Source organism: Sparus aurata, chromosome 1 (genome assembly GCF_900880675.1).
Source record: "Sparus aurata chromosome 1, fSpaAur1.1, whole genome shotgun sequence".
Taxonomy (NCBI): Eukaryota; Metazoa; Chordata; class Actinopteri; order Spariformes; family Sparidae; genus Sparus; species Sparus aurata.
This window is the reverse complement of record NC_044187.1, coordinates 8734777-8761279: the sequence shown is the minus strand read 5'-3', so window position 1 is coordinate 8761279 and position 26503 is coordinate 8734777. Positions and strand designations below refer to the sequence as shown.

The window sequence follows — 26503 nt, the reverse complement described above, 5'->3', positions numbered from 1 at the left end:
CGTTCCCGTCTAGCCTCCTTTTGTTGTGCGGTAAATCCTGCGTCCGTGCAGCAGCAGGTCTGCGACGGCGTGTTTGTCATCTTAATTTGCATATTATATTTTTGTAGCGAAGTTAATGCAGTTTATTTAAAAGGTTACCGACAAAATAATCTATTAAGATAGAATTAAGTCTTCTAATATGTTTGATTTAAAAAAAAAGGAAAAAAGAAACATTTTATTTCTTTATCACCCGTTCAGGGACGAACAGGAATTATAACATTTATAAAACTCAGTAACTAACATCTCTCCTTGTTCTCTGTAAAGTAACTCTTAAAAGTACCACAGCATAATTAACGTGACGTAGAGATAACTTAGTAGCTTGTGCGATAGCTGCCAATCAGATTTAGCCCCTTTGTCACTTTGTTCTCCGGATTGTTCGTTTGGTCGCTAACGGAACAAGAAGTTCACCGTACTGGTACTGATTCACCTTATTTACTTCATCCACCGGTCGTGCTCAGCTTGAATAAATTGATGATGAGTTTGACATTTAAGTTGTTAGTTTGTCTGAGCCTTCCTGATGAATCTAACATTGTCAGAAACATGCCAGTGCTCGATACTTCCTCCTTCCTGATTCTGCACTCAGCTGTTGGCTGATTGGTTGGTTGAAGCTGTCGTTAGATGTCTCAACTAGACTGAGAGTTTATTTAAAGTCTCGCACCATTTGGATCGATAGCAGTGTGGAGGGCATTACGGTGGGTGAGTTGACTGGAATTAAACACTCCAGTTGGTTTCCCAAGAAAGTCAGGCTGCTGAGAGATTACCAAATTATAGATCACAAGGTGTGATATTTATTGCTAAGCGAGACGAGATAAGTGAAGAACCCCCGCGGCCTGAAAGAGGTTGTGCAACAGTTCATCAGTAGAACCTTCGATGAATCACAGCCTCGGCTGCAGGTGTAGCATCACACTTGTTCTTCAACAACTTGGTTTATCTGATTTATCTGTTCTTGGCACAACAGTCAGAAACCTTGTGCACAGATTACAGGTTACACACAGGTTGCGTTGGAAGGTAACAGCCTGAAGTGTTTTTGCAGCAGCTATTGTTGCCAACTGTTGTTGCAATACTCCCTCATACAGTCTAACGGCCACACGCGTAAGGACGACGACACCCACACGTTCAGGTTATATCACACGTCAACAAACCGCTGGACATCACTGAATGTAACAAACAATACAGGTACATACTGTTCCTCGTCCACTGATTCTTGCAGAGTCAGTTCCTTTCCTCTCTGTCACACACACACACACACACACACACACACACACACACACACACACACACTCACACACTCACTCCTTGGAGGCCTCCTCGCTGCAGCTGGCAGGGGATTAAGAGGTCAGGAGTCAAAGGGGGGGAGGATCAGTCAACCCACGGACCTCGACAAGAAACTGACGAAGCAGAAGAAACACAGGCGAGGAGAGGCGGCCGGAGAGAGAGCGTTTAATCAGTCTAACATACCCAGCAAGGAGCCCGCCCCGCTGAGCGAGTACCACACAAGACAGTATGTTCCGCGGTTCATCGCGATGCCTTGTTGGCCGCGAGCCGGCCGTCTGATGATGCTCGGACCACCACGGGAAGACAAACAGATCAAACCAGCACGTTCGGGCTTGTGCGAGTTTGCAACTGTCGCTAGCTTGTTTATCACAATGAGAGCAAGAGAAGGCCGCGGTTTCAACACCCAGCTCGGTTTTAAATGTCAGGGACCTGGCTGGTTTGAGGCGTTGAAAGCAGAGATGTCTTAAGATCGTCTGCGATAAAGGAGCGCCAGAATAATAAATATTAATGTAGGTAGAGATTCGGTACAGCTAGCTGTCTAGAATCAAGTGATATTGAACACGTCTATAACACAGAAAATACAGCTTTGAGATGTTTCTCGAGCGCGACAACATCTGTGTCAACTGTGGCAACAATGATCCCATTCAAACATGAACGACCCAATAAATCATGAGAGGGGAAAGGGAACAGATCAAAGGGACGGACTAAACCATCCATATAATACAAACTATCCCAATAAAACTACTGTGGACGTGAAAGTGTTTTTGTACATTAGACAGCTTTGTCTGGTGCAAAGCGGCATATTCTCATTATTATGGGGGCGATACTGCATTGTTTACTTTGCTGTAAAACAGGAACTCAAATATTAAAACGTGCAGAGAGCTGAGGACAATTATGCTAAGCAAACAATGTCCACAAACAACTTCAGACGGTCGTGAATGTTCAGCACGAACACATAAAGTTGTTGTTTTGGTCAAGAGGACACACATCATTCCCTCATCGTTTGCACATGGCATGTTTTCAAGCGAAAAAAAAACTGAGCTTCCTCTTGTGAAAAAGACAAACAGCTTATTGTGTGGTCATATTTGGGGTAAAAAGTCCAGAGGACGGAGACACAAATAGACACATCAGGTTTATCCGGTTAAAAAACAGGTCATTTACAATTTATAAACAGCTCTTTCAGCCAGCGCTTCCTCAGATGACACATCGTGTCTGTATTGTTTTTTGCACTTGACTCGGCACTTTGTTTTAACACATCCTCTGCCCGCTGAACCCGGAGAAGCAAACCCTGGCTGTGGGCGAGTCTGTGGTGTTTTTAATTTGGACATCTTGTTCACAGAGGAGAAGTGAAAACCACTTCAAAGAGATGGCAGGACGATCAAAAGTTGTGCTGCGGCAGCTTTTAAAGCACGCTGGCGGGAGAGACGAGTGAATAGTGTCGGGCTGGGTGTGCATGAGCAACTAAAAGTTGTGCAATGTGTAAAGTGTAGATAAGCAGAACGCGATGCTTTGCAGACCGCCAGTGTTTGAAGTCATCCTTTCAAGATTGTCTGTTTCATACCCGATCATGATGCCTGTTACGAAACCTTTTCTCAGTCGTTTGTTGCTCCCTTGAATGTTTTTGTGCCGTAAAACTGAAATTCGACATAGCTGTTGCTGGTTTGGCTAGTTAGCAAGGAGTTAGCAGCAGGCTAGCAGCTTTTTCTAATTATTCCCATGTTACTGAATATGTTGTCAATTAGCATAAAGTTACCACATTCATTCCACAACAAACTTTCTCATACCGCCTTAATGCGACAAGTGGTGCCACATTTGTTCTACGTTCTCTACGTTCTGGCGCTATTTGTTTATTTCTTGCTAACAAGCAGCTAGCTGCACACATGCCATTGTGTAAATGTGAAGCAAAGTAAATGTCTAAAGGAGATGTCTACTGAAGTTAGCATGCTAACCAGCTAGCTCCAGCCCATCATGTCTCACAATACTACTTTGTGCTGGCAAAATAATCCCCTGTAGTTTGTAAATCGCCTCTGTATTTAATCCCCTGTTGTCAAACTGACGTCCATCGGTCTTGGTCGAATGTGTCGAGCCAACGATTGAGAGCAACAGTTGTTGGTGACTTTGGTGATATGCTGCTCGCTGTGTTCTTGGAGCTACCTTCGAATACTGGTCATATCTGACATATTATACCTTTTAAACTTGTCAGTGTCATGAACAATGTAAATAGGCTGATGATGCGTCAGGTGGTGGCCACCAAACATATGATTAATGTTGGGTTTCCAGTAACTTAAACATACTTCACAGAATAAGTGTTTCTGTTGTGTTGGTTTGGACAAATTCTTATTTCAAGTAATTAAATGGGGAACAAATCATTCATCTAAGGCTCCACTCTGATACCTGCTGGACTATTTATTAAAGTTTTAGTGAGAAGACAGTATTTATTTCTTCGTGTCTGTCATCTGTTATCTACCAGTACGTTAGCGATGGCCGCTAGCTAAACCAAGACGCTCCATAAACACAGACAGACCGATACGAGTCCAAGACAAGCAGTCATCAGGTCGGTCAGCTGCAGAAACACTCCTCTGCTCCTCCGAGGAGGCCAAAACACACCAGACTGGTGCTCTCATTGGAACAGATGGGAGGTATTAAACAAACCGAGGTTGCAAAGATTAATGGAGCAATTTCGCAGACTCACGGCAGAAAATGAACTTAATATATCTGTGTTGGGTTTGATTGAGTTGCTGGTCAGTTCAGAGACTTCCGGCTCTCACTAAACTGGCTGCTCATTAAAGTCTTGACTGCTGCCATTATTCAAACAGACAGAAAGGTTCATGTGTGTGTGTGTGTGTGAGGCGTTCAACAAAAGGTGTTTTCAATTCCTGTAGTTTGCCAATTGTTAAAAGTGATAGATTACCAGATGCACCATTAACTTACGTTTGTTTTACATGGATTTCTTCGTATTTTGGTCTCTGCCTCATTAGAGTGAGTCTCAACTTGACCAGGACAGAGAACATAAAGGGTAAACAGCACATCGCAGCTGAGAAAGCACATAACAGCTGACATGGGGGTTTAAACAATGTCCTGACAGCTCGACACACACATTCAGTATTTTCATAATTGGCAGCTTGAAGAAAAGCTTAGCCTATAGAGAAGTTAGCCACAGAAATGCTTAAAACAAAGAACTGGCTAACTATGCTGTTTTCTCTTTTTTTTTTTAGAAAATGTATGGTCTTCCCAAAAACCCCCAAAGAAGGCGACACTATACGCAGAGTTTAAATGAAGTGGAAACCACAAGAAGTCAAGCACTGTCAAATCCTTTTGTGTGTGCTAAAGTGGATTTTAATGCATAATGTAGTCCTGATCTGAGCTGATTGGACATTGTAGATTGAACATTTACTCAGTTTTGTCGACAGCCTTGACCTGAAATGATGTCTAGAAAGAAGAAAAGGTTTGAAATTGGGGATTATCCATCAATCATTACCAACATTCTCAGTTGCGATCTCATTTCTCAGACTCCAAGTAGCCTACGGATTCCCTTTTCTAACCATGAATAAACAATATTGCCTTATAGATATCTTCATTCGTCGTGCAGCACGACGAATGAAGATATCTATAAGGCAATATTGTTTATTTATGGTTAGAAAAAGGAAATCTATGGAGTGTTTACAAAAAAGAAAAGCCACGTGAAGTCATTTGTACAATCCACGTCAATATATTGGTTTGTTCATGTGGCGCCAATCTGCTAACCAGCAAAGTTATAGGAAGTTTGGGAACTTCAGGTAGGATTTAACCTCTTTTTTGCGGACAACCTGCCGTCAAGCTGTCGTTGATCTGTGTGAAAACACGCGTGCAGCAAAAGGAAAGCGAGTTACTGATGTGCATACATCTGCATTTCACGGCCCGCATACCTGTGTGTTTACTCCCGGCTGTTGTGGTCAACGCTAATGTGAGGAAATCGGTTCAGATCTGTCCGATTTTTTTCATTTTTACACTTGTGATTGGCCTGTTTGCCGTTCAGTTCGGCCCCAGCGTGCTGTCGGCTAGTTTAAACTCAAACATCTTCCCATGAAATCGAACACACCAGATATTATCTTCAAAGAAGCACGCTTTCACTTCCCCAACCCGACTCACTTAAGTTCAAAAATACTTCAAACATTCAAACTGAGTCCAACTGTTCCCTCGAGGTTTAACAAACAATTTGACAACATTCTGGTGGCTGTAACAAGTATTTGTGACTTTATCATCCTCTTCAATCTCTCGTCGATTTCTTTGTATTTTAATGGAACTTTGCGACCAAAACTATGTAAAAAAACAGCCAAGTCATCTTGTACGCGGAACAGCAAAGTTCTTCCATAAAGGAAACCATTATTCATGCTATCAGTTCAAAATCAAATGAGGTCACTTGGGGGCTTCTGTTGGAGTCTGTGCATGGGTGTGTGTGTGTGTGTGTATACACACGGCATCCGTCCACACAAACACATCATTTATCCCCCCCGTCCCCTTTCCAAACATCCCTACAAGCCCCGGGCCTTTTTTCAGAGTCGTGTGTCAGCGCCGGGTCTGTGGCGGAGCGTGTCGTCGCCATTGCTTCACATTTCAGGGTGCAGATTCACGGAGCGCAATGAGACTTGTAGGGCATACTTGTAAAAAGAAGCCTTGCTTAAGGATATGACACACGCAAAAAAGTTTTTCACTGTCGTCCAGTAGTGATAAGTACATGTTTTTGTCGTTTTTTTACTTTTATTGTTTTTTTTTGGTCACCATTGACGTCTTCTAGTTGAGGATCTTTTGACTTGACTGATGCCACTATTTCAAGCAGACTGTTGTTCTTCTGCCGCAGCAGCAGGTTTCCGTATAACAAGATTCCCATTGTAGTTCATTACACACACAAAAAACATGGAGGATGGGAGTTGGACATGGAGGAATTCAGGAGCTGCTGGGTCGTCCGGTGAAGCAGCGGACACTTCTGTATCTCTTGTCAGATGGCAGCAGGATGAGCAGACTTTTGCCTCCCTTTGGCCTCTGTGCAGACATCTCGCTTCACTGATATCACTGAGGCTCTGGAGATGGCACCAGTGATGTTCTGGGTCGGTTTTAATCACCTGCTGAGGAGACATCCTGTCCAGAGTCCAGCCAGATTGAGATGTTTCTCATCAGGATGCTTCACTTTGCTTTTCTGCAAAACCTGACATGAACTTTGCACCGAAATTTAGTTTTCTGTTCTCTGCGATGTTGATGCCCAGAAACCTTTAATTATTCACCTGCTCTGCTGATGTAGACAGGAGTGTGTGTTCCTCAGAGCAGCGTCCAGGTTCATATCGACAGGCATCTTCAATCTGCTCCATTCACGCCTTTGTTGGCGCACTTTGTGATTTAGCAGAATGATAAGTTTTATTAGATTTGTTTAACTGTCGATTATGTGATCTCACTGTCTGTGAATGTGCGATCCAAACTGTTTCACAATCGCTCCCAGCTAAAGGCATCTTTCAGCCATCCCGCTGACTTCAACCTTCACTGGAAGTGAGTTCAGCAGCTCACCGCAAAGCCCCTCACCTACAGGCGTCGTTAGGGCAGACGGTGTCCACATCGTCACCTCGCCCCAAAACTGAATTTAAGTGCTTCACATATATAACAATAAAGTATAAAATCAAGAGAGAAAAGAATAAATCTCAAAATCGAGGAGGAAGAAAAAAAAACCTCTAAAAGAAAACAAACAGACGGGGTTGAGACGGAGTGTCAACGTGACCTTTGACCCTGTTCATTAATCACTTATAGGGTCATTGGAGCTGCTTCTTCTGCACAGATCACGATCACATGACCCAGAACTTTGAATAAGTTGTTTTGTGTTGCAGTCGAACATTCTCAAGTTTGTTTGTCATCGCTGATAGTGAAGCAAACGGAGAGAGAGCCTGGTGTTGATTAATGGTCTGTTAAGAAGATACGCACTCTGATGTGTGTGTGTGTGTGTGTGATGTCATCAGCTCATACTTCTTTGTACGTTTGGATAAACATCAGCCGTAGTTTCGGCATCAAAATTTCTCCTTTTTTTTTGCACTTGTTGATGGTTTGTAATCGTGAGTGAGTTTTTCAAACAAAAGTGGAAAACGATGCACGAACTTCACACGATGTCGTGATGAGAAAACTGTTTTTTTTTCCTTTCTTTTCTGGCAGCAGCGTGTTGCTCAAATAGCACAGGATGGACTTTTGTCCAAACTTAAATCGGTTCCATATTTCCCCTGTTCTTGCAGACACAAAGGCCTCTCAGCGGAGTCGCCCTCCCAGGACACATTTTACGCGTCTGTAGCTGCTCCCACACTGTGAAAATAATGGCCGGGATCAGGTCTGGTCTTGTAAACTTGGCGGAGCAGACGGGCCAGGCATGGGCTCAGAACGGGACCACGAAGAGTTAAAAAAAAAAAAGAATCCGATTTTTCCTCTTTCTGTGTAAAATGCAGCCTTTGTTTCTGGGTCATGAACCAGCCGAGGTCACCGGCTTTAACCGAGCCAAACAAACACACACACGCAAGTTCAGTTCGCACTAATTGATTCTCCTTCCAGCAGAGACAAGAATGAGTGTGTGTGTGTGTGTGTGTGTGTGTTTACTTTGAAGGATCTGTCAGGAGTTTAAGTAAATAGATAAGTGACAAAGTAAACACCCATCCCACACACACACACACACACACATAAACACACACACGCACATAAACACACACGACACACAACGACATCAGGGAAACGTTTCCATACACACACATTAACCGTTTGTGCCTCGTAATCTGTGTTCATTTTGTGTTCAAGGGGAACCTATTTGCCAATTATTACCAAATTATAGTGTGTGTGTGTGTGTGTGTGTGTGCGTGTGTGTGTGTGTTGCTGGCAGTTCCTGTAGACGTCTCTCAGCAGTAAATCCGTCCACACTCCCTGACCTAACACTGGGTTAATGAGGTGATCCAGCAGCAGGGGACGGTTGGTAGAGGTCTCTGGGCCTGTTTCAGCTTGTGTGTGTGTGTGTGTGTGTGTGTGTGTGCGTGTGTGCGCATCTGGACAAGGATTTGAAGCGGCCGCAGCAGAGACGGCGTTCACGGTGCGGAGACGTGTTTGCACGGGGCATACGCGTTCTGGAGTCGTGTGATCGGGAATAACGACGCCGACTGTTGCCGATTTTCCCAGCGCGAGTCGGCCGTGCCCGTAAATCTGCAGCACTAATTAGTTAGTTGCTTTGGGTAGCGGCAGAAGTCCCATGATAACAACAAGGCGTGCAGGAACTGCTCCAGCGTGCACGTTGTAGCTCACGGCTGAGGCTGCGGTGGCGTCCTAAATCAGGTCTGAGCTCAGTTTTGGCGCATTTTCATGTCCTGAAGGAAAATGATCAACTATAACAGATACGCTACAGTGTGTGTAGCACACAGTCTTTGTATTGAGGTGAAGTGGACGAGGTTGTGTAATGTTTATGAACAGGCAAAGCTTGTGAGTTATTTTAAGTCTCCATATAATCCAATGCAAGATCCTGAAAACATCCTGCAAATGACCTCTGAGAGCCTGCAGGGCTGTTGCATACGTACTCAATCATAACAGATAGAAGCAATGTGGAGATCACAGTGTCATGAGTATCATGATATAAAGATTGTCGAGATACAAATTTAGCAGATCAAGATCACAATTTACATACCTTTTTGTTGGCATCGAACGTGCTTGAAATGTGTAAGATGCCTTGTTAACTGTGTCACAAGTCCAAGCTGGAAATGTTCAGCTTCAATCCATAATTTTGGAAACCATTTATCAGAATCACAAATACTTCCTTGATCCCCACCAGGTAATTTGGTAAAATCGGCCCCTACGTCTACCTTTTTTACAATACATTTTGACTGTGGAGTTGTTGAAAATGCGAGTCGGAGATAATCCTCCCGCGGCACATCACATCTAGTAGTGATAACGTAAGCGCAGCCTTGTCTTTGTCTTTGTCTGTGCAGAAGTGCAGGGCTTAAACAGAGTAAACAGACATGTGTGTTGCACGCCTTTTCGTCTCATGCATGACGTTGGCTTAGAATCAGGATGTCAACGTAATGAATGAGGCTTAGAAGCTTCAGCTATTCGGTGCAGCCCGAATCCTGTCTGTAGCAAAGTGAAGAGTACCTGCTGTCATTCGGGAGATTTGAATTTGCGTCTTTCGGTGAACGCGCGCTTTAAGCTGCAGTTTGTCTATGAATAAAAGCCACAGACGCAAATCAGTTCCCTGGGATTCATCCGCCAGCTGCAGACAAAAGTCAGGGAGGTTTCAGTTACGACTTTGGCCACGGATCATAATTTTATTAGCTATTACATTGTGCAATCAAATAAGAGAAGCGGAGAGGGGTGTCACTCAGAACCGGAACTAGACTCAGTGTTTGTTGAAGTACAGATAAGCTGTCGTGGTGCAGTATCTGTCGAGACTTGTGTAGAACCCGAGAGGGAGGCGTCTGCAACCCCAACTCGTCCCCCCCTGCAGTCCGGCCCAACCTGTACCCCCGCCAGAGGCCACACTCCGGTAACTGACAGCTGGGCTTAACAAGCGTGAAGGGGCCCCTATTGGGTAATAGTCCCGCAGGTGATCATCAGTCAGTCATCAGGCCTTGCTGGAGGGTGGAGTGATGGATGCAAAGATGGATTGATGGATGGACGGCGGAAGCCAGGAGATAAAGAAATGAGAAGCAGTGACAAGTTAAAGCTGATATGATGGCAGGAGGCATCAAGAAAAAGAAAGTGCAGGGAGGTTTACTGCGTGGAAAAACAAGGCCAGTTAAACCCTCCGTGAACCGTCTGCCCACGCCGAAAAAGCACTGCAACTGCCTCCGTGGCTTCTGCAAGCGTCTCGGCTTCGGGCTAGATGTCGTTTCCAGATGTAAACAGCTCATTAAGAGGAGCGGCAAGCGAAGGCAAGGCAGGAATTAACAGATCAGAGAGGGCCGACACTTCACTGCTCGTAAGGTGAAAAGTTTACTCGATGTAGTGTGAAGACAAGTTTGTTCCATAAAATGAATCTTTTGTACAGCTTATAGGGTGAAACTTGCCAGACTTTTTACTTTGATTTCAAGAAAGTACAATTTCTGTTTGAAATGTACTTATAACGGACGTTAAAGTAAGAGGAGGATACATGACGCGACTTCCTCGGGGGGATAAAACAAATGTGTACTATTGGTAAAAAAGGGAACGCTGAGATAACACTTGGCATGTTGAGAGTTGTCGTCTTTCCACTTTAAGTCTCCCGCTGGCACACCTGTGTGAAGGGTGAGTACGGGTGACATGCTCATTCCCAACTGTTGACAGACAGAACAGGCTCGGAGCCAGCGGAGTGTAAAGACACACACGCACAACCTTTACCTTCGTGACTGTTTGTGTTACTTGCGTTAAGCCTTCATGCTCTCGTGGCGCCTCATCGCTGGCGTTCATTCTCTTCAGCGGACAAACCGGTGTCGCCAAAAGTCATCCTGGGTCGAAGCGTGTGTGTGCGCCCAACTGTGCCACAAGTCAATGCCAAACCAGGCTAGTTAATTCCTCTTCCTGTACGGTTAAGTTTCACAATAAAAGGTAGGCGACTGACTGGTTTTATGTACAGATCTGTGTGCGTACTTATATGACGAAAAAAACTGAAGCGTTTGGATGACAGGATACGTCTTGCGCTCAACAGTTTTCAAAAAAAAAGAAAAAGAAAACCACACGTCTGTTGACAAGGGAGGTTCCAACGCATTAAAAAAGTGTTTTACTAGGTATGAATGCAATTTGTCGGCCACTTAAGATACATGTAATGAGTCTCGGTACAAACAAAGTGTATTTAAACAAAACTGTCTTCCGGTAAAAAGACATTTAAATCACAGTGCTGACAAATTTAACTGCAGGAAATGTGTTGAAAAAGGAGTGAGATCAACCCTCTTAACAAACTCATTCATAAGCATTCAAGTCGTTAAAGGAACAATACAAAAAGAGCTCAGCACACAAGGAGCGGTAACACAGACATGAAGAAATCTGCAGAGTTACTGCGACGAGTTCCGCTGTGCACACCCAGCCCTATATGAATATGATTGAATGCTACTAGTCAGCTGGCCGCCAAGCAGCTGATGATGACCTCAGTGATTATAAAGCATGAATGAAGCAGCTGATTCCAATCAGTGAGTGTTTCCCTCAGCAGCACAGCGACAGAAGAAGCTGCACGTAGCCTCACTGCTGCAACACCGAATAAACCGCCAGGGTAAATGAATAAAACAAAGACTTTCAAGAAAACAAAGCTTTCCGACGATGGACATTGGTTAAGATGTACTCTGCAGGATTTACCACAAAAAAAAGGATTCCCACAGAAATAATCCCTCTCACTCATCATCAAGTTTCTTCGGGGCAGTTAAGGGCATCAAAGATGACTGCCGCGTCCCGTCCTCAGGTACAGACGCTGTGGGTTGGTGGCTCGCCAACCCACAGCGTCTGCAGGGGCCTCCTGCACCTTTTCAAAGGTGCGTTTGCAAACCGCATCAGACCGTAAACACAGCTGAACTAATAACTTTACTAATGGCGCTGTAGTGTTTGTGTTTTCGCAGTGAGCCAGCCGGAGCAATGCCAGAAATTGAACACAGCAATTATCGGTGAGATCAGTTAAAAACCTGCGTCCGAGCGAGCCGACGTGAGTGCTGGGAGAGAGGCCTGCTGCTGCTTCTTCAGAGGTAGAAGAAGAAGTAGAAGCAGGCACGCACTCCTCTAATATCAGGTATTACTGCAGTTTGGAAAGAATTCAGCAGGAAACCAAAATCACCCACAAGCTCCTCGAGCTAAACACAGACACTGTCTCCAACAGGCAGGATCTGGTAATTTGCTGGGCGAGGGATCGACCTCTTCACAGCGTAAAGTTTCGCACACCTACAGGAGATAGTTGAGGTCTGACAAGCAGCAACAGCACACCTTAATGTCACTTTGCATTTTTATCATAGCAGCGGCAGCATAGCTGGCATCTCTGCCATACCTGAGTGAGACACCGCAGCACGCAGGCGTCTCTGGGGCAGCCACACGAGCCAAATCCATCAGTGCAGCTGGCCAAGGCTGCTGTCAAACCATGATGGATTATTACCCCGTAACCAGCTTTGTTTGCTGCAGTCGTGTCAGAAAACAAAGTCACGCAGTCATTGTGTTAAACAACAGTTAATTACTGTCAATCTTCTCAAACAATGGCTGGTAACTGATGAAGTTATCACAGTATTGGACTACATGTGTCAGCATGGTCTTAGCATTCTTGAGGCAGACACTGGACCCTGACCCTGACTTCTGACCTCTGACCTCCACATGGAGGCTAAAGAATCTTTGTACTGTATGTGAAACTACATCTGGCTGAGTCAAAGAGGTTTTCTCTCTTTGGCATGCGCACAGTTATTCCTGTTGAAGCAGCAAAAGAGACGAGACACCAGAGTCACTAGACAAAGTCAAGAAAAAAAGAAATCAGATCACGATCAAAGCCTGAAGAAGCGGTTTCAAATAACAGGAGGAGACTGGATGTTACATAACTTGTTATTAATTTGTTCCAGATGTAACTGCTAACTAGTTCCTTTGCGTGTTTAGTTGTGTGTATGTTTCTAAATGAAGTTGAAGGCACAGAGAAGAAGAGATCGAGCTTCAGCGGAGAGGTTCCTGTCAGGGAGGCAGATTGTGTGTGAAACCGAGCTTTTGTGCCAATAGTTTGTTTGCACACAGCCCGTTGTGTTGTGAACATATTTCTGTTGTCTGTTGTCACAGCGCAGTCTAGACAACAGTTGTCACCTCGCAGGTGCTCACTGCTGCAGACGATGACTAAGCCGTCGGGATGTCTTATAAAAATGCTGTTGTGTCACACTAAGCAGCTCTTTGGATTAGGGGTTGGATTGTTTTCCTCTGGTGTCATCACGTTTTGTGTTTCGATGGACAGTGTTGTGTGTTTGGAAAGAGATGCAGGGAAAGCAACTTCAAACGTCTGCGTAAGACTTCGGTCATCCCCTGACTTTTCATCAAGCTAGAACTCAATGGTGGGCCATATTCCAAAAATAAACACCTGTTTAAGATGCAAAATGGTATTAGGATCCCAGTCTCCCTTAATTGTCTGACTTCCTGTGCAATGTGTAATTTCCCACCGTACTCAGATTATAAAATAATAAACAATACATAACTCAAAAGCTAACCCTACCAACTTTAGCCTTCTAGCCGCGATGTAGCGCCATCATCAGGTCGTTAATTGCATTCTTAGTAAAACACCTCAACATATTGTTGCATCAGCACCGACGTCTGCACAGAGATTTATGGGTCTTCTAATGACTCTAATGGTGCATTTAATTCTGTGCCGCCAGCACCAAGAGGATGACAGTCTTGGTTGTGACTAAAGAAACACAACAACTGTAACAAATGTAAAAAAGCTGTTAGCCGTTAGCTCTCAGTGTTGTTGAGGCTTCACACTGACCTGAAGCTAATTCTGCATTTGATTACCGTTGGTTATGAACCGGCCCTTTGTTTTGCGATGTAGCGCGTTCTGTTATTGATTGCTAGAGAAGAAGCTTCAGGCCGACTGCGTGTGATGTGGAGATTTTCTGGGGTTGCGCAGGGGGTCGAAGGTCAGAAGTTGTCAAAGCAACTAAGTCCACAAGTAAATACTTTATTTGCACTGGATGAAAACAAGCGTAAAAAAAACCCACATCATTACTCCGTGTGTGGTTAATGCTGTTATTATTTCCATACACTTGCCTGCCTGCCTGCCTGCTTGTGCATGTGCAGACACATCACAGTTGCAACAACACCCCACACAGCACACAGCACACATATAGTACGCACTGCATGCACTTTATCTGCTTATACAATAGCTTTTGGGGGCTAAGAGTTTTTCAGAAGGTCTGGAGTTGTTAAACTGATTTTACTGGAAAGCTTTGCAGGCATGAGGTAACAGGATATTCCACCGCGGGGAGTTTTTCGGGGGTGTGGGAGTCGAGGTAAGCTCTGTACCACTAACTCACGTCCCCCCCTCCCTTTTTTTTTTTCCTCATCCACCAAAAATGAAGTAATCTCCCGGTGGAACAACTTTCTAACGCGATTTATGATCCCCTCTCTGCTTCTCTGTACCTTCATTCCTGACTATATCCCTCCTCCTTCCTCCCTCACCTTTCCCACAATCCCTCCAAATCCTTTCCTCACCCCTTTTCCTGAAAGCGGTGATCCTGGATATCTCTGTTAGTTCGCCTCAGTCGATTTGAGGTCATCGCTGCAGTCGCTTCACTCGACGCGCTGCATTGGTTTCATTTGATTTTCTATTGATGGTTTAACTTTCTGTTAATGGTGCTTGACAGTTTCTTTATTCGTAGTCCATTAAACTGGAAAAGGAAAACGCGTCAGTCTCTTTGAACCAAAGCATGTTCAACACTGAAGATGGGCCAGACATCAGATGCTGAAAAGAAAGTTAAAGGTTTAAGACACTGTTGTGTTAAATCCATCTGGAATCAAGAGTAAATCAATGATGTTGTTACTAAATATCATGTATTACTGATCCATTGTTCGCTTATTCGTCAGACGAATAGTGGGGGAGCCAATCCCAGCTGACTTTGGGCAAGAACCAGAGCACAACTTGAACAAAAAATCATGCCGATTTTAATTTTACAACCTGCTGGACACTATAGGCTGAACTTAATTTGAGCACCAGATGAATCTCCAAGCTCCAATGATTGGTTCGCTCCAACAGACTCACCTGGATCCCTCTTTCCTGTTCAGATACTGTAGGTTTCCCTCCCACCTTGAGTTCTGACGGGCTAGTCACAGCCGTTTATCTGATACGGGCTGAGTTTGATACTCTGGGTTCGAACATGAGTGATGGGGTCTCTTTATATAAAGGAGGCAAGAAATAAGTCAACGCTCAAGTCAAAATCTGTTCCTGGACACATTTGAGGCAAGAAATAATCAACCCAGTCTAAATCTACAAGGTTTAATGTAACTTTTGTAAGGCACGAGTACGACTACACTGCTGGTGTTCTGGTTTAACCTGTGGCTGTGTTATCTGGTGACTTCAGGCTGAATGTGCCTGATAGTAGCTGTAGTATTGAGTAAACAGTTTTAATGCACAAAAAGGCAGCAGGCCTCGATTCACGCTGCTAAGTATCTAGCTACTGTCGCTAAACTTTGACTCAAGACTCCGACAGACCCTTAGAAAACCCCAGAACCCCTTGAGTTCAGTCTTAGCTGGACTTAGAGTCACGCTGGGGGGGAAGTGAACTTTGTCTTTACAAACAGATCCAACGGCTCCCTTTGCATCTCTTTTATCTGTTGTTGTTTCCATCGCCAGTATTCCTGCGAAGAATACCAAACCTCCTCGCCCGGCAAGATCTAACCACAGGAGCTACGCAGCTTTACTTTGATGCCTCGGCGCTCTCCCCTGAAAGGAATGAAGCGCAAAGACGCTGCAATGAAATGTTGACAGACCACAAGACGTGTTGTTGCTACTGGAAAAGTACTACTGATCTGTAATGTTTTTTAGAGTTAATCAGCATAGCGCATGACGGCAATTAATCAAGAGAGTGGAAAACCACGTTGTTACATAACGACCCCCGAAAAAGCCAAATCTGCCGTCCCGTGATCTGGTGTGGAGTCCAGCGGTATTCTTGGAAAGAGTTTGACCGGAACTACAAAAATAACACGCAGGTTGAAGTTAGTCAGACTTTAATTCTTCTTGTGCAACAGTCTAGTAGCAGTAGTTGGGTTTGGACTTCCTCCACCTCAGTTTGAGAGACTATACAACACGGTCATATCTGGCTTTTGTCATACACTTTGAGTTCAGAGGCGTCGGGCTGTGTTTACAGCAGGTTTTTTGATGGATGGAGGCGGTCGTCAGCTACCAGCTATTAAGACGCCAGATTTCTCATTCCCTCTTCTCCCTCTCAGTTTACCTCTCACACTCATTATCTATTAGTCTCCCTCTCTCTCTTCTCTCTCTCTCTCTCTCTCTGTCCACCTTTCTGTTATCACGGGGGAGGACAAAGGTTTATGTGGGCCTTTCATTCTGTCTCACAGTGAGAGATGGCTGCGGTGTATTGTGGGTAACAGAATCCAGCTGTGTTGTGGACGCTGTGTTTGTGTGTGTGTGCTGGTGTGAACATGTGCAGGAATGTGTGTGTGTGTGTGTGTGTGTGTTTGTGCGCCGCTCTCTGCAGGTCTCGGGTGCGTGTTGACCTGTTTCGTGTCATTTTGACAGCCACGTCTCTCTTTCATCGCGCATTCCTTATCTCCGCTCATACAAATAGCCGAGGATACGCTTGCAGTGCCACGGAGTCTTAGCAGCAGGACACATGTGTCACATTTAATCATGAAGTCACAAAAGAGCAAAGAGAACCGGTTTTGCAACTCCACAAGTTATTCGTGTGTAGCGTAACGCTCACATGGCAGATTCTTGGCTCGGCGATCTCGGTGCCCGGTCAGTATCAAACAACAGAAGACGGCCAGAACGCTAAAAAGAAAGAAGTGCTTAAAATAAGCACGCACAGACTGAGCTGTAATTCATTCTTCTCTTGCATCCTTGTTTCCCTCCCTCCCTCCCTCGAGGAGGGATCGAGGAAATCATGAAGCAGCGAGATCCTTTCTGCTCTGCCAGTTTGTCTTTCATAAAACAAACTTAACTCGTGAAATGCATCCACGAGACATCTGAATTGTAGAGAAACATTGGAAATAAACTGAAATTAAGTCGACAGTGACCACCGCTGGAAGAGGACCTCAGGCAGCCAAGACAGAAAGAACTGCACGAGATATTTTCTGAACCTTGGGAGGAAAAACCGCCTCTTGTCCCGCCCTCGTCCACAGGGAGGTCAGAGGTCAGGTTCAGCTGCAGAGCGGCGGTCCTGAGGCGAGACGGGATTCAGTTCCTTAAACACGGATGCTGCAGCCGGGTGGATGCTCGCCGACATGGTGGTGCAGGCTGCAGCTGAGACGTGCTGTCAGGAGGATTCACCTGGAGGGCGAGTCCTGACACAGGCCTTTTGGAACAGCAAAAGCCAAACGACCACATGTGCAGTGTTTACTTTGGATTTGGAGTTTTGGTGTTTTATTAAGAATATATAGACGGATTTGTGTGAAGGGTAAAACCTGTAATGTTCAGTTTATTTTTGCTGTTAAGAATCCTCAAAAGCAAATCCTTCCAGATCTGATCCTCTCTTAACGCGAACATAATTACCGATTCATTCATTCATTCATTCCTCTCCGTCTCTGTCATCAAATTATTCACTTAATGCCAGTGTGCCTGCAGCAGCACCCTTAAAGGAATGACGAGCAGCTCTGATTATAACCCTGCTGCTGATCTACAAACATGACGAGACCGCACGCACAGAATAGATCCGGATCAGGAGCGGAGCACCTTAACACGTAGACACGCACCTCAAACAAGCCTGGTCGTTGTCATCAGTGGAGTATGCTGCTTCATTGTGTGCGTGTGTGCAGCCTTAGCGAGGATTATGCAGATGATGATGATGATGTGACAGCTCTTTTCTTCCCGCTGGTGTGACAGAGTTGTTTGGCGACTTGTTTGGAGGCATTGTTTAAATCCTCCTACGGAATAAAAGTCACACTGTCACATTAACACTTGAAGACAGTGACATTTTAAGTGTCTTGGTCACATTTAAGAGGCAGGATATGTGAGAGATTGCAGCTAATTTTTGAAGCCAGTCACGTTCGAATATGGTCACGTGTGATGTGGAGACGACGTATTTATAGGTAATGAAAGAATATATCATGCAACTCAAAGATTTTGTATTTTTTCAGCAACGGAGAAGGAGGTGATGTAACGTTTAGGAATCTCAAAAGAGTTAACTGATTCTTTTTTTCTTCTTCTTAATAAATGTCTTAAAACTTTCAGGGGGAGATTATTATCCGATTCAGTTGAAAAAAATCTGAATGTTCATGGTACATTTTTGAGCATTCACTAGCACAAGAATTTCCTTCAGGGTAAATTTAAAAGTTTTATCTTGTCTTTGCAATTCTGCGATGCTGTTTGCTTCATTTTCAACACATTCATTGTCGTGTTAAAGTAACTCAAGAACACGCTGCTACAGTGATGTGCACAAGGGGGGGGGCAGGGGGGGCCATCGCCCCCCCCCTCGTGGCCTAATTGTTGAAAAACGCGCGCTAAAGTGCCCTCCTGAGAGCCAAAACGCGCGCTAAAGTGCCCTCCTGAGAGCCAAAAAAGCGTGCCAAAGTGCCCTCTTGGTTGGCAAAACACACTAAACTGCCCCCTTGGCCGGTTAAAACATGATAAACTGCCCTCTTGGGAGCCAAAACACGCGCTAAAGTGCCCTCTTGGAAGCCAAAACGCATGCTAAAGTGCCCTCTTGGGAGCCAAAACACGCATGCTAAAGTGCCCTCTTGGAAGCCAAAACGCATGCTAAAGTGCCCTCTTGGGAGCCAAAACGCACGCTAAAGTGCCCTTCTTTTCGCCCCTGCCCTTCAAAAAGTCTGCGCACGCCACTGCGCTGCTATGTTGGTGATCTGATTTCAGTTTGAATCATTAAGTTGTTCTTTAACTTTTATAAGCTGTTACATCTGGCAAAGAGAATGTGTTTTGATCTGTTTCCATTCAGCAGCAGGGCCGGCAGAAGTCTTGTTCGTGCCCAGGACACAATGATCTCCAAATACCACCCAGCAGGTTAATATGAAGGGTTAGAGATTATTTTAAGGTCCTTTTGGGTCCTTAGGAGAACCAGAACCCTGACAACAAACCTGGTGCTCAAGAATTAACTGTCAGTGTAAGACATGCCCGCTTTTCCCGCCATTTTCAGGTTCTGGCCGAGACACAGGAAGACACTGTCGCAACAAGTATCAACAGAATTGTAACTGTAAGCTGATTTATACAACTGAAGAACCAGTCCAAGATCAGACGTCGCTCAGTGGTTTACAACATGACAGGACAAATTGAGACAGATTTATTCCTCCACATTCTTTTGCCATTTTATCACTCGTTTGTTTGTGTCTGTACGTTGTAGTTGCTTTCTTTAAAACAAAGAAAAGCATCAGAAACATGCTGAAGACGTGTATTCACAGCCCCAACAAATTAAAACATGGCACTTTGGCTTATTGTTTCGTGTCATGTGAGCGACAGGATTTTTGTCAAGTTTGCCACTAAAGCCCGACCACACGATCGTCAACTTTGATAGCTTCTGGTTTATATTAGCTGTTCTTAAAATTCCAGTTTTGGTTATTAAACACCAAAAAAAAAAAACCCTCTGCGTGTTTAACTCTTATGATCCAGTAGAACATCAGTGGTCTTCTTGGCAATAGTCACTTCTTTTTCCTCCACTTCTTCCCTTGTGCTTAATAAAGACAGATTTTGAGGGAATATTGCAAATTCCTGCCAAGCTGACAGGCTCTGACCTCTTACGTTATGAGGAGAAGGGGGATAAATGGAGGAGACAGAGGGCAGAAAGGGAACGGAGGCGTGGGGCCGGAGGTGCGCTCCTGACTTTAATAAAACATCTTGGGTTTCTCCCCAGCTTCCACCTCGGGAGTCTTGGAAAGGGCAGGAGAGCAAGAGCTGACTAACACAAACCAGGTCAGAGACGAGAGGGAAGGATGAGCCTGATACACATGAAAACAAATGGCCCACTTCACTATCTGGTCATTTAAAAACATTTCAGAGTTGTTCTGAACAGTACAAATAAGAAATGTGTGTGATTTGCTGCGATTCTATACTTCAATTCCTTCAAAGTCCATTAAGTTTCATTTGTTTCAATCTTTTTCTCTCTGACTGTTGCCAGGTTCACTATCAAGTTTCAGTCTCTGTGACTCTTGGACGGTCTCGCGCTATAATAACCTCCAGAATAAGCCTCATGATGAAATTATGTAAAAAAAAAAAATCTTTTTAGGCTCCGACTGGTCTGGAGTGAAGGTCTCAGTCTCGAGACTTCATCCTGTGACACTGTGATATAATTTGAACATACAGAACATTCCAACAAGACGCTGCATCTCAAATGGAAAAGAAAACAACCTTAGTTTGTCCGTTTCAAGCAGATTTTCATGTTAGGAGAATGAAACCTCGAGTCTCCAAGTAAAAGGGTGTTGCCTTAATAGTAGTGGAATAAAAGGTACCAGTCGACCTACTGGGACTGTTTACCTTCAATCAAAGTCATGAGATTTCAACTTTCATTGTAAGACTCTGCATTAAAATGATATTGGAATATTTTAAGGCTGTATCACGTTACAAAATACACACATGGATATTTTGTAATCTCCTGAAAAGCACAATATTTTGATGAAATCGTAGGGACTATTTGTACTGTTCTGCCTAGCCGTGTTTCATTGTGTTTTTAGTGCTCACATACACTCACACACACACACATTCATTGCCTGATCTAACCTAGATCTGAATTTTCAGCTGATGGATTGTTTGTCACTGCAGGTCACCCGACTCCATGCTCCCCTCTGTCTAACACACACTTTCCTTTTGTCAACACACATGCATACCCCCCAAATAGTCCCTCTTGCCTCCCAATTTTCTGCATTCCTGTGCGTGGCGCCTATTTTTCTTGGTAACAAGGTTCGGCAAATATGTCAGAAGATGTGATAGAGTGAGCGCGTGTGTTTGTGCCGACACACTCACAGCATATTTGCGTTGGGTATGTTTGTATGTAATAGCCGTGTGGTGCTGCCGCCCAGCTGCATGACTTCAGACTGGGTTTCACGGGCTAAAGACTGTGTCATAAACACAGAGAAGAGGCTGAATGGGTTTCTCACTTACCCCAGAAAGGGTCACCCTGGGTGGGCTGTGTTAACCCGTCGCCTTGCCCTGTGGGCCTTGATCCCTGGGGTGTCTGATCATCAAGGATGTATAACCACAAATTCAATGTGATGAAGCAGTCAGTGTTACTGTTTGTTTATGTGCTTGTGTGTGGAAGCTAAGGTTTGTTGATTGGGCTAAAGCGTCCTTGTATTCATTGTGTTGCACCGCACTGTATGTGCTTGAATGCGAGTGTAGAGATGTGTTTTTAAAGGATAAAGAAACATTTCTCTGACATTTTTTATGAGCAAATAGAATTAGACTTTAGTAATTAGATTGAGAAAAATACTTGTTACAGAACTTAATTTCCCTGTAATGAAGTCTAAGTTTTTACAGTCTCAATTTGTTTCTTACTGTAGAAATCTCACTTTTAATACCAACCATTTTCTATTATTTTTATGTCTTTCAGAGTCACCATGCTGCCTTACATCCTGCTCCTCTTCCTCTCATCTGGTCTGGTGTTATCCTCTGACTGCCCAGCAGACTGCACCTGCCAGGTCCCGGAATCCATATTCTGCATTCAGCGACGCGCCAGCACTGTGCCGCGTGTCCCCAGCACCAAAAACCTCTACATCTTCCAGAATGGCATTGACACTTTGTCCCAAGATGACTTCAGAGGCCTCGGAGAGCTGCAGTTGCTAGATCTGAGCCAGAATGAGCTGACAGAGATTCCAGACGGTGTGTTTGAGATGCTGTCCAAGCTGAAGAACTTGGACCTGTCCACTAACCCCATTACCCACATTTCCAAAGACAGCTTTTCTGGGTTGGTCCAGTTGGAAAGGCTGTATCTCCATGCAAACAGCATTCAGAGCATCCATCCAGAAGCTTTTGAAGGTTTGGAGATGTTACTGGAGCTCAAGCTCCAGGGGAACCAGCTCACCTCTCTGCCGTCCCTTCATTTCCCAAAGCTTCTGCTTCTCGACCTCAGTCACAACAACATCCCATCCCTGGGACCCTCAGATCTACAGACTCCCCACCTAGAGGCCCTTAAGGTGGCCGCTCTGGGGCTTACCTCTGTGGATGAGGATCTCATATCTTCTTTGGGGAATCTCCATGAGCTCGACATCTCCTCCAACCAGTTAACTCAGGTTCCCCAAGCCCTAAAGCAGGACTCCCTCAAGGGGCTGATCAAGCTCAGCCTGGCTGCCAACCCATTGGGCGAGCTCAAAGCAGAGGATTTCCAGAAACTCACTGGACTTCAAGAATTGGATCTCAGTGGACTTAATCTCCAGGGTTTTCCCAGAGTTTCTTCGAGACGTTCCCTAGGTTGATCAGCCTGACAGCAGCTGAGAACCCATTTAACTGCTTGTGTCCATTAGCATGGTTCCCAGTCTGGCTAAAAGAGAAAGAAGTGGATCTTGGGAGGCCTGAGGAAACCAGATGTCACTTCCCTCTAGTTAATGCTGGGAAGAAGCTTTCAGCACTGGAGCACAAGGATTTTGGATGTCCACCTACCACAACAGTGCTGACTGGCTCCCCCATTGGAAGCACCCCTGTTCCACAGCTGCCAACCACAGCTCCAGAAACCACCCACACCAACGCTATTCCTCCTCCTTCTCCACCCAGTGAGGAAACCTTCTCCTCTAAAACCCCCTACCCCTTCCCACCAGAACCTCCAGTCTCCCCTAGCTCCACCAGCGGGGAGTATGAGCCACACATCTGCCCACCAAACATCTGCCTTAATGGGGGCACCTGTAATTTTGACCCATTGGGTCAACTCAGCTGCCTGTGTCCTCCACGAACCTCTGGCCTCTACTGTGAAAATGTGGATGAGGTCCCAGAGCCACCAAAACCTTCAACAACAGAAGTTGCCCCCATGACGCCCGCTGAACTTGATGCTATCAGCTCACGGCATGTGACCTCCACATCTATCCTTCTTGACTTGCACCGCTTCATCGAGACTCGGCCACACATTCGTGGAATCCGGTTGACCTACCGTAACCTTTCAGGGCCTGACCGCCGTCCCATTATCCTGAGTGTACCGGCATCCTACCCTGAGTACACTTTGCGTGGTTTGAAACCCAACTGTACCTACTTAGTCTGTGCCAGTCCCCTGGGTGAGAGAATCAACTCTAGGGTCAACAGTTCTGTTGAAACAAGGACATGTACAGAGGCTCGGACCGAAGGGGTTTCAGTGATAAATTCAGAGTCCAGGGTGGAGACACAGAGTACACTGACATACACACTCATCCCTGCCCTGGCTGCCCTGGCTCTGGTGCTGGGGTTGGCTGTGGTGGCTGGGACAATCATCTGTGTGCGGAAGAGGAGGCAGGCCAAGGCAGGAATGGAGCTGGAACTGGGTCCAGCTGATCCTGATCCCATGGAACTGGAGGGGATAAAGGCCTGTCTGGAGAATGGGGGAAATGGTACACTGCCCCACAAACTGCCTGAGATTGACCGCTGTCACACTCCACAACCTCCTCCATTATTGCAACAAAATGGGGGTTTGGACTATGAAGTACCCTTGATGCAAGGACACTGCCCGTCAAATAACAACCTGGCATCTCTAAAGCCATCATATTTCTAAACTGCAATAAAACACAAACACTTGGAAAGATTTGCAGAGAGAGACTTGTGAGGTCCCGCGGTGGCTCACTTAGTGCTTAAAAATCTTCATTCCAATTTCAGATATCGACAATTTGAAAACTGGCACTTACTATCCTTTGCTGTCCAAATGATAACACTATAGACTGGACCATTTTAGAGATACTGAATGATGAATTTAAGATTACAGCATATTGGAAATATGCTAAACCACTGTGGGACAATGATCCGGATGGTGAAACCTTACCAAGTGATTTATCTAAGTGCAATCGACTAGAAGAGTCTTAGTAGCAGACTGAAAACGGAAGTGCCTTTTTGCATTGACACGACTGTAACCAATGGCTCGATTAATTTGTTTGTTTATATGAAAGAAACTAGATTAATGAGCTGTAATCCTGTTGCTGGATTTGGGAGATACAGTATGGAGAACAATGCCCCGACGTCTGGGCTCATGAACTGGAGGAAGTGACGGAGGTGAAAACAGTTTATGCAGATGTGTGATGGCTCGAACACACGTCCTGGTACAAAATGGGGTTTTCGACCAACTACGACTGCTCCGTGGGGATTATGAAAAAAAAGAACTTGCACTGAAAAGAAATACTTCTTTTCCTTTACAGTGTCCCAGTCATGAACTGCCACAAGACTGATGATGGCGTAAAAAAATGCAATGAAACAAAACTTTGAAAAACATATTGTGCAAAGTCGATGATGACCATAAAAGCTGTCCAAACTCCATATTTTGCTGTTGACATGATCTAACCTGAAACAAAACTCCAAGTATATCTTCACATGTGGATTTGGATTCTGCGGTGTCAACAGATCTACCATAATTCTGTCCACACATCCAAAAGCTTTTGGCTCCGTGGAAAATACATGTGCTGTGAAAGATAAATGGACTGAATGAAGAGCCATTTAGAATGGACCTCGCCTGCATTGTTCTGTGCCGTGACGGGAAGGCTGTTTTGTCAAACTTATATCATGATATTCTGTTTTGTTTTTTGTCATGTGTTTTTTTTTGTATTTTTATTGCGCTTTCTGCTGTTGATGTCCATTCAGTATTGCTGTTGCTGTGAGATGAAACATTTATTGTTCTCCCTTGAAAAACCCGGCTTAAGTCTTCATGGATTCTGTAATTTTGTGCAAACTCTCCAGAGCTGTATTTGCCGAAGGAAACCAGCCTATGCTGTTGAGACCAGCACTAAAAGCAAGCAAGAGTCATCAACTATCTACTAAAAATAAAGAAAAAAATCTCAGTAATGTAATTAGTAACATTATCTAAAGATTCCTCTTGCATGACGTTCACCAAAATATGCCTGAGGAACTCACCAAGTGAATGTAACTGTTCGGTGTCAGACACTTTATTCTCTGTGCCAGGTCTGCCAACGCTACATAAGGATAAGCCTCGGACTGTTTTGACCGCCAAAGCTCCCAAAACCGAGTTCAAAGGCTGTTTTTTGTGCCACAGAACCCGCTCCCATAAAGCAGCACACGCGTGCCGAGAAAAGAAAGTTCAAAGAGCTTCAAGGCAATTTGCTGCGAGTGTCGGTGAGGTTGAGGCACCGGTTTCCTCTTGGCGCTGCCGACTGTATCGTTTCTGAGATATGGTCTAGACGCTGTCCCCCTGTAGCCTTTTTGTACTCTCACATCCTCCCTGCTGGCTTCTCTGTGCCTCCCACTCTGAACCCATCCAGTGTGTTCTGGTCAACAAGGATCATTTGCTTGTGTGTTTGGAAGCTGTTTTGCTTGTTTACAGCCAACCAGACTGTGAAATGTACAGGCTAAATGCACCGTTCTGATGTATTTGTTCTCTCTCTTTTTTTCCCCCCTGTCTGGGGCTGAGAATGTCACAAGCTTTTAGTGTTACTGTTCTTTTTTATGCCCTTTTTTTTCCTTTTCATGAGAAAAGAATCTTAAATTGCAAAGTATAAATAGGTTTACAGAGACGTGCCTTTGAAAACATTGGTGCACAGCCTTACCGACATCGTGCAGCGTCGTGTTACATGCTCGAGAACAAAAGGGCCTCTATTTCGCCTCACAAGACATCGCCTTATATTAAAAACTAAAAATGAAGAAGCATGAAATGAAATGAAATCGATTTAGTCAGGATTTAAAAAAAAGATCTGCATCAGTTCTTGGTTATCTAACAGCCAAACGCTCCGTTGCGTTATCAATTGGTTTAAAAGGTGTGTGTGTGTGCGTGTGCATGTGTGTGTGTGTGCATGTGTGTGTGTGTGTGTGTGTGTGTGTGTGTGTGTTTCCTTCGACTTCTGCTTGTCCGCTTTATAATTGAGTCCATGCACTACACTCCAGCCACTGTCCAAAATCAACTTACCATTCTTTGGCTCCACTTGCTTTCTCCACTCTGTCAGTATTCCAGTACAAACACAAAGACAGATGCTCGTTTATCTGCTCGGCATCAATATACAGTATCAACCGGAAGACTCTGTATTGCTTTGGACAGTGAGAGGAGCGGGACAAATCTTTTGAAATATTTTCAACATGTTTCTAACTGAACCTTCCCTGTTTATTTGGGGAACAGTCGTCTTTATTTCTCGATGTTTTCATGTTTGTCAGTTATGTCGAATTTTGCGAGAGAAGCAATGCTGAGAAAAAAAGAACAGTATTAAAAAGACTTAATGTTAAAAATGCCTGTGATGTCTTTTTTGTGTGTGCGTCTCATCAAAAACTGACTGACTAACTGAATTTGAGATGAAAAGTTGAGGTAATTTTTGTGATGCAAACTTGATTTTGCAGGAACTGACATGATTAAGTTACGTAAACGAAAAGGATTCGAGTATAACTGGATTCATTTTCTCTAGTTGAGTCAACAGTGTCTTTCATTTTCTTTCGACTGGAATTGCAAAGCTGAAAACAAAC

General features: G+C 44.6%; 1 protein-coding gene across 1 annotated transcript in view; it reads left to right on the top strand.

The window, feature by feature from the left end:
• The window catches only part of LOC115591387 (vasorin-like), a 33059-nt gene extending 6785 nt beyond the window's left edge, over window positions 1-26274 (top strand). Inside the window, 2 exon segments of the mRNA XM_030433376.1 lie at window positions 21492-22321; window positions 22324-26274. Coding sequence (XP_030289236.1) covers window positions 21499-22321; window positions 22324-23609 — 2109 coding nt within the window. The 5' untranslated portion in view covers window positions 21492-21498 and the 3' untranslated portion in view covers window positions 23610-26274.
• Window positions 26275-26503: the final 229 nt, after the last annotated feature.